A 14,579-nucleotide genomic window follows, 5' to 3' on the forward strand; every position below is an offset into this window, starting at 1 on the left:
GTGTTTTTGTATACGTGTTTGTTTTGGGTGTATTAAAAACCCCTATTGTGTATTCCTGCGCCTGTCTCCAAATCCTTTATACCAGTGTGACAGATGTTGTTGGAATGTTGGTTCAACATATCTTTGCCAATGGGTTGTATTTTATTCCCAGTCATGTTTCATTTATATCTGCATCAAAATCACTGTGTCTTAACCCTCACTGTCCTCCACACAACAGAAACTGCAGGCAGTGAGAGGGAAGGAAAAGGATAGAAGAGAGTGGGACAAGGGAAAAGGGGAAAGAGGAGAGAGAATGGCGAAGGGACACGAGAACAGAGAGAGAGATGGGAGACAGGGTCCTGGGAGACTAGGAGTTGAGGTGCCCATGGGGTGGCATGCATCTCTCCAGGGAGGAAAGGGAGAGGGAAGGAAGGAAGGAAAGGCGGGCCGGCTTGGACCTGGATACAAGCACACGGAAAGGGAGGGGAGTCTGGTGAGACCAGGGGAATACAGCGGGCCTTCATTCAGCACGGTCAGGAGAAGAATCCTGCCTCTGTACACTGTTGAATGGCATCAAGCCTTAGGCACCCGGAAACACATGCACACAGGAACACACACACACGCACACAAACTCACACTTGTGCACGCACACGCACACACACACACAAACCTTCTACTATACAGGCACCTAGGGAACCACATATTTATAAAGACCCAGTGGGGAAGGTTGAGTTAAGCACTACCCAGCCACCAAGCATTAACAGTGCTCAATACAACAAGCTTGTGTATCATTTGTTGAGTAACCTTTTCTGAGACCTGAAAACCTGTTTTGGCTCCAGGAGCTAAATTGTATTCACTTGAGCTCAGCGACCACAACCCTGCCTCACTGATTTTTTTTGTCCATTAGAGAGTAACAGTTCTTACCTGGTCAAACTGAGGATCCTCACCCCTCTGCAAAGACTTGATCAAGGGTTTCTCCTGTGAAAACACAACAGAAAAAGAATAGAATAAGAATAGAAAAAACTAATTAATAAATGAATTCAGAAACAAAAAAGTGACACACCAAAGTTCTAAAGACCTTCCTCTCCTAATTCTCTCCATTTCTCATATCAGGACCTAGTGTTGGACGTTCTGGGTATTTTTGGAAAGGGGAGTTATGATCAGTTGATGTATGGTCATTATATAACCCAGGGTAGGTTCCAAATGGAACCCTATTTCCTATATAGTGCACTACTTCCTAATCCCTATATAGTCCACTACTTTAGACAAAGAACCACAGGGTTTATATAGAGAATAGGGTGCCATTTGGGATGCAGCCCCAGAGTTAATGAGAAAAGCCATCAGTCAGTTGAAGGTCTGGGCAGCTTCTGTCAGACCGACAGTAGAGATGGGACATTAATGGCATGCCTCATCAGTCTTTACTCAGCTGGATAATGCCCATAATGCCAGTCACCTAGTTTGCGCCTTGGGGTCTCATTTATCAAAATAGACTTGCGCTCAGATTTGACCATAAATTGTGCGTGCTATGCATTGATGTTGTATGCTATTAATGTCGTCCACACACCAAGGTTGTAAATGATGCATCTTGACCTTGATGTAAAAACCTAAATGGATCATTTATTTTTAGTTGCAAATGTATGAAACATACTTATGAAGTGATTTACACACACTTGTGTTTAATGCATAGACAGTACCTTTTTAGGATGCGTTTCCCTTCATTTTAATAACTGAAGGTACGCAGAAATGTAGTATAAAACTAAGCAAATTCTATATGAGGCCCCAGGACCGGCCTACCTCTCATGACCCCTGGGGAGGCCTTTTCTCTTAACTCTGTGCCAGTGTTCTTCACTTCATGTTGGTACATTCCAATGATTCCAGCCATACTCTTAAATTGTTCAAGTAGCTACATACAGTCTGAATCTAGAAAACATTGGAGTGATTGAAATCTCAAGAGTCAAGTTTATACTCTCCTGCAAAAACTTCTGCCTACATTGCTTAATTGTTAACTTATAGACATACGAGATACTGCATCAGATCCGGTCTCAGGGATGGCAAACTCTGGACTTCCCTTCAATCTCCACTGAGTTGGGTACACCTTATGTGTGGAGTAATCTCCAATGCACTTTAAGATTGGAGGAATTGGTGCCTCTAGGGCATTTCAGACAGCTGTTAGGGGACCTTTTTACAGGGAGAATGTGTCTGTTTTTTATTATATTGTTTTGCTTTTCATGTATAATAACGTATTGTTTAATGTGTATATTATATTTTGATTTGTATTGTTGTGCCAACCAGGGCTCATCTGGAAAAGAGACCTTGGTCTCAACATTGACTCCCTGTCAAAATAAAGGTTAAATCAATACAAAATATAGTTCTTTCTGTCTTTGTGAAAGAAGAATCAGTGCATCAGCATTTTACACAGCCGGACAGTGCTGATTATGGCCTTCAAGGTGTATCATGGTGCTAAGTGTCCTATTTGGTCAGACAGAACAGCATAGAAGCCATGTATTGATGTTTCCACCCAAAGCTAACAGTCGTAAGTGTTTGACTGTGACAGTGAGTAGGGTGGGGAGATAACTGATCGAGAAGTCAACAAGCAATCCGGTTAGATTTAAAGCCTGCAGGTATAATGCTTTATTCATTGTTATTGTAATGATTCTGTATGTTATGTCTCTATGCAGGAGCTTTCAAACTGACTCAACGGTTGTAAATTCATCAGGACCATTATGAGATTCTAATAAGAAATTATAAGGGATTGTACATGCTAATTACAAGTTGTATAATGCATTATAACCACATCATAATGCATTCTACCTGCAGGTTTTAAGTAAAGCATTACAGACCTTCCTATAGAAGCAGGACAGGCAGCCTAGCCTGTGACACAGTTTGTGTGTCGCTATTTCCTATATTATGAGTCCTGGTCAAAAGTAGTACACTACATAGGGAATCAGGTGAAATTTGGGACGCAGTCACAGATACATTCAAAAGGGACTGGTCCTCTGTTCATTCAGACAACCTTTTACAGTAGGTGTTGACTCGTGCATTATTAAGTAATATTTAAGTCTTGTTTTCAGTGCATAATTAATGAAAGACTTTCATGCACTTTTAATCTAGATAGAGTTCAAGGCGTTGGTGGAGGGTTAATCCAACACTATTATTCTCGAACAGTAGCAATGTGGAGACACACAGATCATCACATTCAATACTACTCATTTACATTGCTATGACGATATACTGCCGCTGTAGTCCATAACATTACATGACATTTAAACCATTAAGCTAAAATGATAAACAGCGCACTCCACTTGTAGTGAATGAGGTTATAGTAATCAAGCGGTTATAGTGATCCAATTTCCTGCATGGATGTAATCACTCTAAGAGCAGTGTATGTATAGGAAGAGGACATACAGTATATTGTCATTGGCTAACCAATAGTCCTGTTGGAAGGTGAACCATCGCCCCAGTCTGAGGTCCTGAGTGCTCTGGAGCAGGTTTTCATCAAGGATATCGGTGTACTTTGCTCAGTTCATCTTTCCCTCGATCCTGACTAGTCTCCCAGTCCCTGCTGCTGAAAAACATCCCCACAGCATGATGCTGCCACCACCATGTTTCACTGTTGGGATGGTGCCAGGTTTCCTCCAGACATGAAGCTTGACATTCAGGCCAAAGAGTTCAATCCTGGTTTCATCAGACCAGAGAATCTTGTTTCTCATGGTTTGAGAGTCCTTTTGCTGCATTTTGGCAAACTCGAAGCGTGCTGTTATGTCCCTTTTACTGACGAGTGGCTGTCATCTGGCCACTCTACCATAAATCCTTGATTGGTGGAGTGCTGCAGAGATGGTTGTCCTTCTGGAAGGTTCTCCAATCTCCACAGAGGGACTCTGGCGCTCTGTCAAAGTGACCATCGGGTTCTTGGTCACCTCCCTGACCAAGGCCCTTCTCCTCCGATTGCTGAGTTTAGTCGGGCGGCTAGCTACAGGAAGAGTCTTGGTGGTTCCAAACTTCTTCCATTTAAGAATGATGGAGGCCACTGTGTTCTTGGGGACCTTCAATGCTGCAGACATTTTTTTGGTACCCTTCCCCAGATCTGTGCCTAGACACAATCCTGTCTCGGAGCTCTACGGATAATTCCTTCGACCTCATGGCTTGGTTTTGGCACTGACATGCAATGTCAACTGTGGGACCTTATATAGACAGGTGTGTGTCTTTCCAAATCATGTCCAATCAATTCAATGTACCACAGGTGGACTCCATTGAAGTTGTAGAAACATCTCAAGGATGATCAATGGAAACAGGATGCACCTGAGCTCAATTTCCAGTCTCAAAGCAAAGGGTATGAATACTTATGTAAATAAGGTATTTCTGTTTTTTATTTACAAAAAAAAAAAAATGTTTTTGCTTTGTCATTATGGAGTATTGTGTGTAGATTAATGAGTTAAAACATTTCTTTAATAGATTTTAGAATAAGGCTGTAACGTACATTTTCAGTAGTTATACATTCTACAGTAATTTGTTGCAAAGTTTCAAGTACATGTTTGATGTGGTGGCTGTGCTTGTTGTTAGTGCAGAGAAAGGTTGGTTTCATTAGTTTGTCAGCGATTACAGACTCGAGTCTTCTTGGGTATGACGCTACAAGCTTGGCCCACCTGTATATGGGGAGTTTCTCCCATTCTTCTCTGCAGATCCTCTCAAGCTCTGTCAGGTTTGATGAGTAATGTCAATGCACAGCACATCGGGTTCAAGTCCAGACTCTGGCTGGGTCACTCAAAGACATTCAGAGACTTGTCCCGAAGCCACTCCTGCGTTCTCTTGGCTGTGTGCTTATCGTTGTTGTCCTGTAGGAAGGTGAACCTTCGCCCCAGTCTGAGGTCCTGAGCGCTCTGGAGCAGGATTTCTACAAAGATCTTTCAAGAACTTTGCTCCATTCATCTTTCCCTCGATCCTGACTTGTCTCCCAGTCCCTGCTGGTGAAAAACATCCCCACAGCATGATTCTGCCACCACCATTTTAGAATAAGGCTGTAACGTAACAAAATGTGGAAAAAGTCAAGGGGTCTGAATACTTTCCGAATGCACTGTACATGAACATTTTAATAAATAAATGCACACAAATGTAATGAAAGAAACAATACAACTAAAGAATAATAATGTGTGGGTGTGTGTAGAGTGTGTGTTAAAGAGTGTGTGTTTGTGTGTGCATCTATCAGTTATACATACTTGTCAGTACATTCACACAAAAAGTAGGTCACATGGGGGAGAGCCGTTGTGCCGTGAGGTGTTTCTTTATTTGGTTTGTTGTTCACTTGCGCTATACGGAATGGAGTTCCATGCAATCATGGCTCTGTATAATACTGTATGTTTCCTTGAATTTCTTCTGGACCTGTGGAGTGTGAAAAGACCACTGCTGGCATGTCTGGTGGGGTAAATGTGTGTGTCAGTGCTGTGTGTAAGTCGACTATGCAAACAATTTAGAATTTTCACCACATTAATTTTTCTTATAAAAACAAGAAGCGATGCAGTCAGTCTAGTACTGATTTTAGCCCTCTGGTAACAGTGAAGAGCAAAACGTGTTTGTTCTGGGTCAGCTGCAGCTTAACTAAGTCCCTCTTTGCAGCACCTGACCATATGACTGGACCATAATCAAGATAAGATAAAACTAGAGCCTGTAGGACTTGCTTTGTGGAGTGTGGTGTCAAAAGAGCAGAGCAGACCTCTCCCCATCTTTACAACCATTACATCAATATGTTTTGACCATGACAGTTTACATTCTAAGGTAACACCAAGTAATTTAGTCTCCTCAACTTGCTCAACAGCCACACAATTCAATACCAGATTCAGCTGAGGTCTAGAACTTAGGGATTGATTTGACTAACTGTGGTTGCTGACACATATACTGCAGGGTTGAATCATTAGCATACATAGACACACAGGCCATGCGGTACGCTACACTTTACATGTTAAACAATAGAGAAGCTTCCATTAAACAAAACCCTCTGTGTTCTATTAGATAAATAATTCTGAATCGACTATATGGCAGAGGTTGAAAAGCCAATTTCAACAACAGGTTATGGTCAATAATGTCAAGGTTGCACTGAAGTCAAACAGTACAGCTCCCACAATCTCCTTATTATCAATTTCTTTCAACCAATCATCAGTCATTTGTGTCAGTGCATGTTGAGTGCCATTCTCTATAAGCATGCTGAAAGTCTGTTGTTCATTTGTTTACAGAGAAATAGCTTTGTATATAGTCAAACACTATTTTTTCCAAAAGTTTGCTAAGAGTCGGCAGCAAGCTGATTGGTTGGTTGTAAGAACCAGTAAAGGGTGCTTTACCATTCATGGGTAGCGGAATGACTTTGGCTTCCCTCCAGGTCTGAGGACAAACTTTTTTCTCCAGACACAGATTAAAGATATGACAATAGGAGTGGCAATATAGTCCGCTACCATATACAGTAGCTTTTCATCTAAGTTACCAATACCAGGTGGTTTCTCATTATTGCTGAACAACAATAATTTATCCACCTCACCCACACTAACTTTACAAAATGTAAAATTACAACACTTTCTCTTCATTATTAGCTATTTATGCTTGCTAAATTTGCTTACTTTGACAATGAAATTATCATTAAAGTAATTGGCAACATCAAAAGATTTTGCAATAAATGAGCCATCTGATTCAATGAAAGATGGAGTTGAATTAGTCTTTCTGCCCATAATTTCATTTTTAAAGTATTTCAAACCTTTTTTCCATCATGTGGATAAGATATTCAAGGGTAACTTTCAAACCCAATTTATACTACTATTAAAATGTGACCTGTATCAAGATCAGAGAAACAGATAACAGAAAGTCCATGTTAATACCAAATGTAAATGGGGTCTCCCTCAGTTCACCTAGGGTTTTGGAGTGGTATACATCTCAGTGTATAGGTGGTGACTGGTCAGTGCAGGGTGAAGTTTCCCCTCGGTACAGATCTAGGATCAGCTTCCCCTCTCCCAATCCTAACCTCCTGAGTGGCGCAGCAGTCTAAGGCACTGCATCTCAGTGCTAGAGGCGTCACTACAAACCCTGGTTCGATTCCAGGTATGTATCAACCGGCCGTGATTGGGAGTCCTATAGGGCGGTTCACAATTGGCCCAGCGTCGTCTGGGTTATGGTTTGGCCGGGGTAAGCTGTCATTGTAAATAACAATTTGTTCTTAACTGACTTGCCTGGTTAAATAAAATAAAAACCTTAGCCATTAATGGGGAAAATGCCAAGCTGAAAATAGATCAGCGTCTCGGGGAAACTTTACCCTACACCCTCAGGAGGGTGCAAAGTTAAAGACATCAAGATAGAAATGTACTGTGTAGAACACGTATGACTGTCTGTCATGTAGAATAGGAAGTTGTGTCAGATTTTATTCATTACATTTCTATCTGCAAGTTACTACTCTTTTGAACACTGGTCTAATATCTTTTTTTATGCACCAATGCATGATAACCTGACAAAATTCTTAACTTTGATTTATATATACAGTATAATAACATGTCTTAAGAAAAATATAATTATAATGGATCCTGATTAACTAGACATAGGCCTACTTACTGAACATAAAAATGCTTAAGAAGTTTCTTAGGAGTTTCCTTCAGAGTTTTTTTTAAAGAGTTTCTTAATAAGAGAGAACACGTCAGGGATGTGAACACCGGTCATGTACATAGAGTTTGTCTTGGTAAACATCCTGTAGTAACAGGATCCTCCACTGACTAAACCTGAAACCTGAACCTGCAGTTACCGTCACTCCCACCTGCTCCAGTCCTTCCCCTCCATAAGAGGGATCAATGTTGTGAAATGTTAGTCAGCAGGTTCAGTTGTCCAATGACACGACAAACTGTAGGAGATTTCACTTTTATCCTCACCATCTGTCATGCCCTGATCTGTTTCACCTGTCCTTGTGATTGTCTCCAACCCCTCCAGGTGTCGCTTATTTTCCCCAGTGTATTTATCCCTGTGATTCCTGTCTCTCTGTGCCAGTTCGTCTTGTATGTTTCCAAGTCAACCATCGTTTTCCCCGTTCGCCTGCTTTTTGCATTGTCATTTTTCTAGTCCTCCCGGTTTTGACCCTTGCCTGTTTCTGGACTTTGTACCCGCCTGCCTGACCATTCTGCCTGCCGTGACCATGAGCCTGTCTGCCTCTATATACCTCCTGGATTCTCATCTGGTTTTGACCTTTTTGCCTGTCCATGACCATTCTCTTGCCTACCCCTTTGGATATACATTGTAAGACTCAAACCATCTGCCTCCTGTGTCTGCATTTGGGTCTCGCCTTGTGCCTTGATACCATCCAGGACCCCTAAAGCGTCTCAGAGTAGGAATGTTAATCTTAGATCAGACCCCCCCATCCTATTTATTATGACTTAAAAGGCTAAACTGATCCTAGATCGGCAATCTTTTGATGAATACAGGACCACATGCGTAACCCCAGTGTACTTTTTTTTATGAGTTTAAGCTATACACATATCAATAGTAATGTAATCAATATATTTTTTGTTATTTTTAAGGATTAGAAATGAAAGCATTAGATTAAGTATTGTACATAATTATGTAGAGCTGTAATGTCAGGGAATCCCAGGTGAAGCACATACAGTAGCTCTACAATTCCTACTGTTTCCCAGGGCTATTCCTCTGTAGTTGTACTAATGTGGTGGGAAAGGGAATGCCTTAGCCGCTTTACTTCCTTATCCAGTCCCATAATGTTTTGAGTTGTAGCAGAGCCTATGTCTAAAGACTCATGTCGAGTGGGTTGAGAGCTTCAAGTTCTTCTGTGTCGATATCACTAAGGCTCTATCATGGTCCAAACACACCAACACAGTTGCGAAGAGGGCACGACAATGCCTCTTCTCACTCAGGAGGCTGAAAAGATTTGACATGGGTCCTCAAATCCTCAAAGTTCTAAGGCTCTCCCAAGTGGCGCAGTAGTCAATTTGTAAGTCGCTCTGGATAAGAGCGTCTGCTAAATGACTTAAATGTAAATGTAAATGTAGTCTAAGGCACTACATCGCAGTGTTAGCTGTGCCACTAGAGATTCTGGGTTCGAGTCCAGGCTCTGTCGCAGCCGGCCGCGATCGGGAGACCCATGGGAAGGCGCACAATTGGCCCAGGGTTAGGGGAGGGTTTGGATGCCAGGGATGTCCTTGTCCCATCGCACACTAGCGACTCCAGTGGTGGGCTGGGCGCAGTGCACGCTGATATGGTTGCCAGGTGTATGGTGTTTCCTCCGACACATTAGTGGGGCTGGCTTCCGGGTTAAATGGGCATTGTATCAAGAAGCAGTGCGGCTTGGTTGGGTTGTGTTTCGGAGGATGCACAGCTCTCGACCTTTGCCTCTCCCGTGTCTGAACGGGAGTTGCAGTGATGGGACAAGACTGTAACTACCAATTGGGGAGAAAAAGGGGTTAAAAAAGGATATATATATATATAAGTTCTAAGGCTGCACCACTGGCTGCATCACTGATTTATATGGCAACTGCTTGCCATCCGACCGAAGGGCGTTAGAGATGGTAGTACATCAATTGGGCCGAGGTCCCTGCCATCTAAGACCTATATACCAGTGTCTGAGGAAGGCCCTAACACTTTACTTCAGCCACCCAAGTCATAGACTGTTCTCTCTGCTACCTTACGGAAAGCGATACTAATGTATCAGGTCTGCAACCAACAGGACCCTGAACAGCTTCTACCCTCAAGACATAAAACAGCTAAATAGTTAACTAAATAGCTACCCGGACTATCTGCTTTGACCGCTTTTGCACTAACTTTTTTGACTCATCACAAACGATGCTTCTACTGTTTACTATCTGTCAATTTATTACTAGTTATATGTACATACAGTGTATTTACATCAATGATTATGTTATTCACACATGACGTATACAGTGCCTTGCAAAAGTATTCATCCCCCTTGGTGTTTTTCCTATTTTGTTGCATTACAACCTGTAATTGAAATTGATTTCTATTTGGATTTCATGTAACGGACATACACAAAATTGTCCAAATTGGTAAAGTGAAATGAAAAAAATTACTTGTTTCAAAAAATTCTAAAAAATAAAAAACTGAAAAGTGGTCTGTGCATATGTATTCACCCCCTTTGCTATGAAGCTCCTAAATAAGATCTGGTGCAACCAATTACCTTCAGAAGTCACATAATTAGTTAAATAAAGTCCACCTGTGTGCAATCTAAGTGTCACATGATCTCAGTATATATACACTTGTTCTGAAAGGCCCCAGAGTCTGCAACACCACAAAGCAAGGGGCACCACCAAGCAAGCGGCACCATGAAGGCCAAGGAGCTCTCCAAACAGGTCAGGGACAAAGTTGTGGAGAAGTACAGATCAGGGTTGGGTTATAAAAACATATCAGAAACTTTGAACATCCCACAGAGCACCATTAAATCCTTTATTAAAAATTTGAAAGAATATGACACCACAACAAACCTGCCAAGAGAGGGCCGCCCACCAAAACTCACGGACCAGGCAAGGAGGGCATTAATCAGAGAGGCAACAAAGAGACCAAAGTGAACCCTGAAGGAGCTGCAAAGCGCCACAGCGGAGATTGGAGTATCTGTCCATAGGACCACTTTAAGTCGTACACTCTACAGAGTTGGGCTTTACGGAAGAGTGGCCTGAAAAAAGATATTGCTTAAAGAATAAAATAAGCAAACACATTTGGTGTTCGCCAAAAGGCATGTGGGAGTCTCCCCAAACATATGGAAGAAGGTACTCTGGTCAGATGAGACTAAAATTGAGCTTTTTGGCCATCAAGGAAAATACTATTACTGGCGCAAACCCAACACCTCTCATCACCCCGAGAACACAATCCCCACAGTGAAGCATGGTGGTGGCATCATCATGCTGTGGGGATGTTTTTCATCAGCAGGGACAGGGAAACTGGTCAGAATTGAAGGAATGATGGATGGTGCTAAATATGAGGAAATTCTTGAGGGAAACCTTTTTCAGTCTTCCAGAGATTTGAGACTGGGGCGGAGGTTCACCTTCCAATAGGGCAATGACCCTAAGCATACTGCTAAAGCAACACTTGAGTGGTTTAAGGTTGAACATTTAAATGTCTTGGAATGGCTTAGTCAAAGCCCAGAGCTCAATCCAATTGAGAATCTGTGGTATGACTTAAAGATTGCTGTACACCCGCGGAACCCATCCAACTCGAAGGAGCTGGAGCAGTTTTCCCTTGAAGAATGGGTAAAAATCCCAGTGGCTAGATGTGCCAAGCTTATAGAGACATTCCCCGAGAGACGTGAAGCTGACTTTGAGGAGATGAACAGTTACACAGGCTCAAGTTTTTCGTTTTTTTTGTCTTATTTGTTGTTTGTTTCACAATAAAAAATATTTTGCATCTTCAAAGTGGTAGGCATGTTATGTAAATCAAATGATACAAACCCCCCAAAAATCTATTTTAATTCCAGGTTGTAAGGCAACAAAATAGGAAAAATGCCTAGGGGAGTGAATACTTTTGCAAGCTACTGTATGCTTGAACAATCTAAATCAATATTATCCTAAAACCAGTCAGTGTGCTACCCAGCATGCAACAGTCTCTATGTCTCCAGGCTTGGCACTTGACCTTCCTCTGACCTAGGGTCATGACCTCACTTCCCCCCCCATGCCATTTTTAAAATTATTTATTTATTCAGGGCAAACCCATTGAAACCAGGGTCTCATTCATAAGGGTGCCCTGATCACAGCAACACAATAATCAAATACAATATAAAATAAAACAGCAATCAATACAAGGTAAAATAAAAATACAGCACCAAATTTAAGAAAAACAGTTACATTCTTCAGCTACTAGGTCCACAATCAACACTTTAAATTCCCCTAGCAGCACCAGAACATCCAATTGTAATGAGTTTTGTAAATTGTCTCCAACAGTGAGGCGCATTAAAACTAAAGTGGATTTACCTAATTCGGTAGAGACCCGAGTAACCTCAAGAGTTAACCAACCCTGTGGACGGGTTTGGTAACTCATGTTTTTATACTTCAACAATGAAGTTACTTAAGTCGGAAGCTTGAGTAGTAGAGCTTTGTAAACAAAAGAGGAATAGTGAAGTGATCTACGGGACTGAAATGAGGACCAGCCAACCTTTTGATACGGGATGCAGTGATGAGTATTAAAACCGTGACCTGTGATAAAGCGAAGGGAACCATGGTAGATGACGTCCACAGGCTTAAGAGTAGTGGCTGCTGCATTCTGGTAAATGGTGTCACAATAGTCAAGAACTGGCAGGAAAGTTGACTGTACAATCTGCTTCCTGCTGTTTAGGGAGAGGCAAGATCTATTTCTAAATCTTAGCCTTTAACTAGCTTATCAGCATGTTTTTTAAATGTTAAATCATTGCCAATCCAAATGCCCAGATATAGGAACCCAATGGATGGGAGAACCATTCAATTATTAAATATTGAAGTCCATCGGATTTTTTTTTTATAGAATTAGAGAACAACATACAGTAGAAGTCAAAAGTTTGGACACACTTACTCATTCCAGGTTTTTTTTATTAAAAAAAAAAACTATTTTCTACATTGTAGAATAACAGTGAATACATCGAAACTATGAAATAACATGGAATCATGTAGTAACCAAAAAAGTAGACACCCGTTGCCTTGATGACAGCTTTGCACACTCTTGGCATTCTCTCAACCAGCTTCATGAGGTAGTCACCTGGAATGCATTTCAATTAACAGGTGTGCTTTCTTAAAACTTTATTTGTGGAATTTCTTTCCTTCTTAATGCGTTTGAGCCAATCAGTTGTGTTGTGACAAGGTACGGGTGGTATACAGAAGATAGCCCTATTTGGTAAAAGACCAAGTCCATATTACGGTAGAACAGCTCAAATAAGCAAAGAAATATGACAGTCCATCATTACTTTAAGACATGAAGGTCAGTCAATGCGGAACATTTCAAGAACTTTTAACATTTCTTCAAGTGCAGTCGCAAAAACCAACAAATGCTATGATGAAACTGGCTCTCATGAGGACTGCCACAGGAAAGGAAGACCCAGAGTTACCTCTGCTGCAGAGGATAAGTTCATTAGAGTTAACTGCACCTCAGATTGCAGCCCAAATAAATGCTTCACAGAGTTCAAGTAACAGACACATCTCAACTTCGACTGTTCAGGGGAGACTGCGTGAATCAGGCCTTCATGGTTGAATTGCTGCAAAGAAACCACTACTAAAGGACACCAATGAGGAGAAGAGACTTGCTTGGGCCAAGAAACACGAGCAATGGACATTAGAACGGCAGAGTAGGTGAACGGATGATCTCCACATGAGTGGTTCCCACCGTGAAGCATGGAGGACGAGGTGTAATGGTGTGGGGGTGCTTTGCTGGTGACACTGTCCGCGATTTAATTAGAATTCAAGGCACACTTAACCAGCATGGCTACCGAAGCATTCTGCAGCGATATGCCATCCCATCTGGTTTGCGCTTAGTGGGACTATCATTTGTATTTCAGCAAGACAATTAACCAAAAAACAACTCCAGGCTGTGTAAGGGCTATTTGACCAAGAAGGAGAGTGATGGAGTGCTGCATCAGATGACCTGGCCTCCACAATCACCCGACCTCAACCCAATTGAGATGGTTTGGGATGCGTTGGACCGCAGAGTGAAGATAAAGCAGCCAACAAGTGCTCAGCATATGTTGGAACTCCTTTATTTTGAATGTTTTATATACCCTTTATTTAACTAGGCAAGTCAGTTAAGAACAAATTCTTATTTACAATGACGGCCTACCCCGGCCGCCCTATGGGACTCCCAATCCCAATGTGATGCAGCCTGACTCTTGGAAAAGCATTCCTCATGAAGCTGGTTGAGAGAAAGAAATTCCACAAATAAACTTTTAAGAAAGCACACCTGTTAATTGAAATGCATTCCAGGTGACTACCTCATGAAGCTGGTTGAGAGAATGCCAAGAGTGTGCAAAGCTGTCATCAAGGCAAAGGTTGGCTACTTTGAAAAACCTCAAATATAAAATATATTTTGATTTGTTTAACACTTTTTTGATTACTACATGATTCCATATGTGTTATTTCATAATTTTGATGTCTTTACTATTATTCAACAATGTAGAACATTTAAAAAAAATTAAGAAAAACCCTTGATGTGTGCAAGACAAAGGAGCTGATCGTGGACTAAAGGAAAAGGAGGTCCGAACAGGCCTCAGGAAAAGGCATGGGTCCCCAGATCCTCAGAAAGTTCTACAGCTGCATCCTCGAGAGCATCCTGACCGGTTGCATCACCGCTAGGTATGGCAACTGCTCGGCATCCGACCGTAAGGCACTACAGAGGGTAGTGCGTACGGCCCAGTACATCACTAGGGCCAAGCTTTCTGACATTCAGGACCTATATACTAGGCAATGTCCAAGGAAGGCCCAAAAAAAAAAGACTCCAGTCACCCAAGTCATAGACTGTTCTCTCTGCTACCGCACAGCAAGCGGTACCGGAGCGCCAAGTCTAGGACCAAAAGGCTCCTTAAAAGCTTCCATCTCCAAGCCATAAGACTGCTGAACAACTGAACTAATCAAATGGCCACCCGGGCTATTTACATTGACACCCCCGCACAT

The 14,579-nt window shown here is 41.9% G+C and overlaps 1 protein-coding gene across 7 annotated transcripts in view; it reads right to left on the bottom strand.

The window, feature by feature from the left end:
• Positions 1–14,579, bottom strand: part of LOC106580640 (protein furry homolog) — a 282,430-nt gene that overhangs the window by 203,082 nt on the left and 64,769 nt on the right. For all 7 annotated transcript variants that reach the window (XM_082966434.1, XM_082966435.1, XM_082966433.1 and 4 more), the window contains exon 3: positions 904–957. In XM_082966434.1, the coding sequence (XP_082822560.1) occupies positions 904–957 (54 nt within the window). The remainder of the gene's footprint in view (positions 1–903; positions 958–14,579) is intronic.

Source organism: Salmo salar, chromosome 20 (genome assembly GCF_965601325.2).
Source record: "Salmo salar chromosome 20, fSalSal1, whole genome shotgun sequence".
Lineage (NCBI taxonomy): Eukaryota > Metazoa > Chordata > Actinopteri > Salmoniformes > Salmonidae > Salmo > Salmo salar.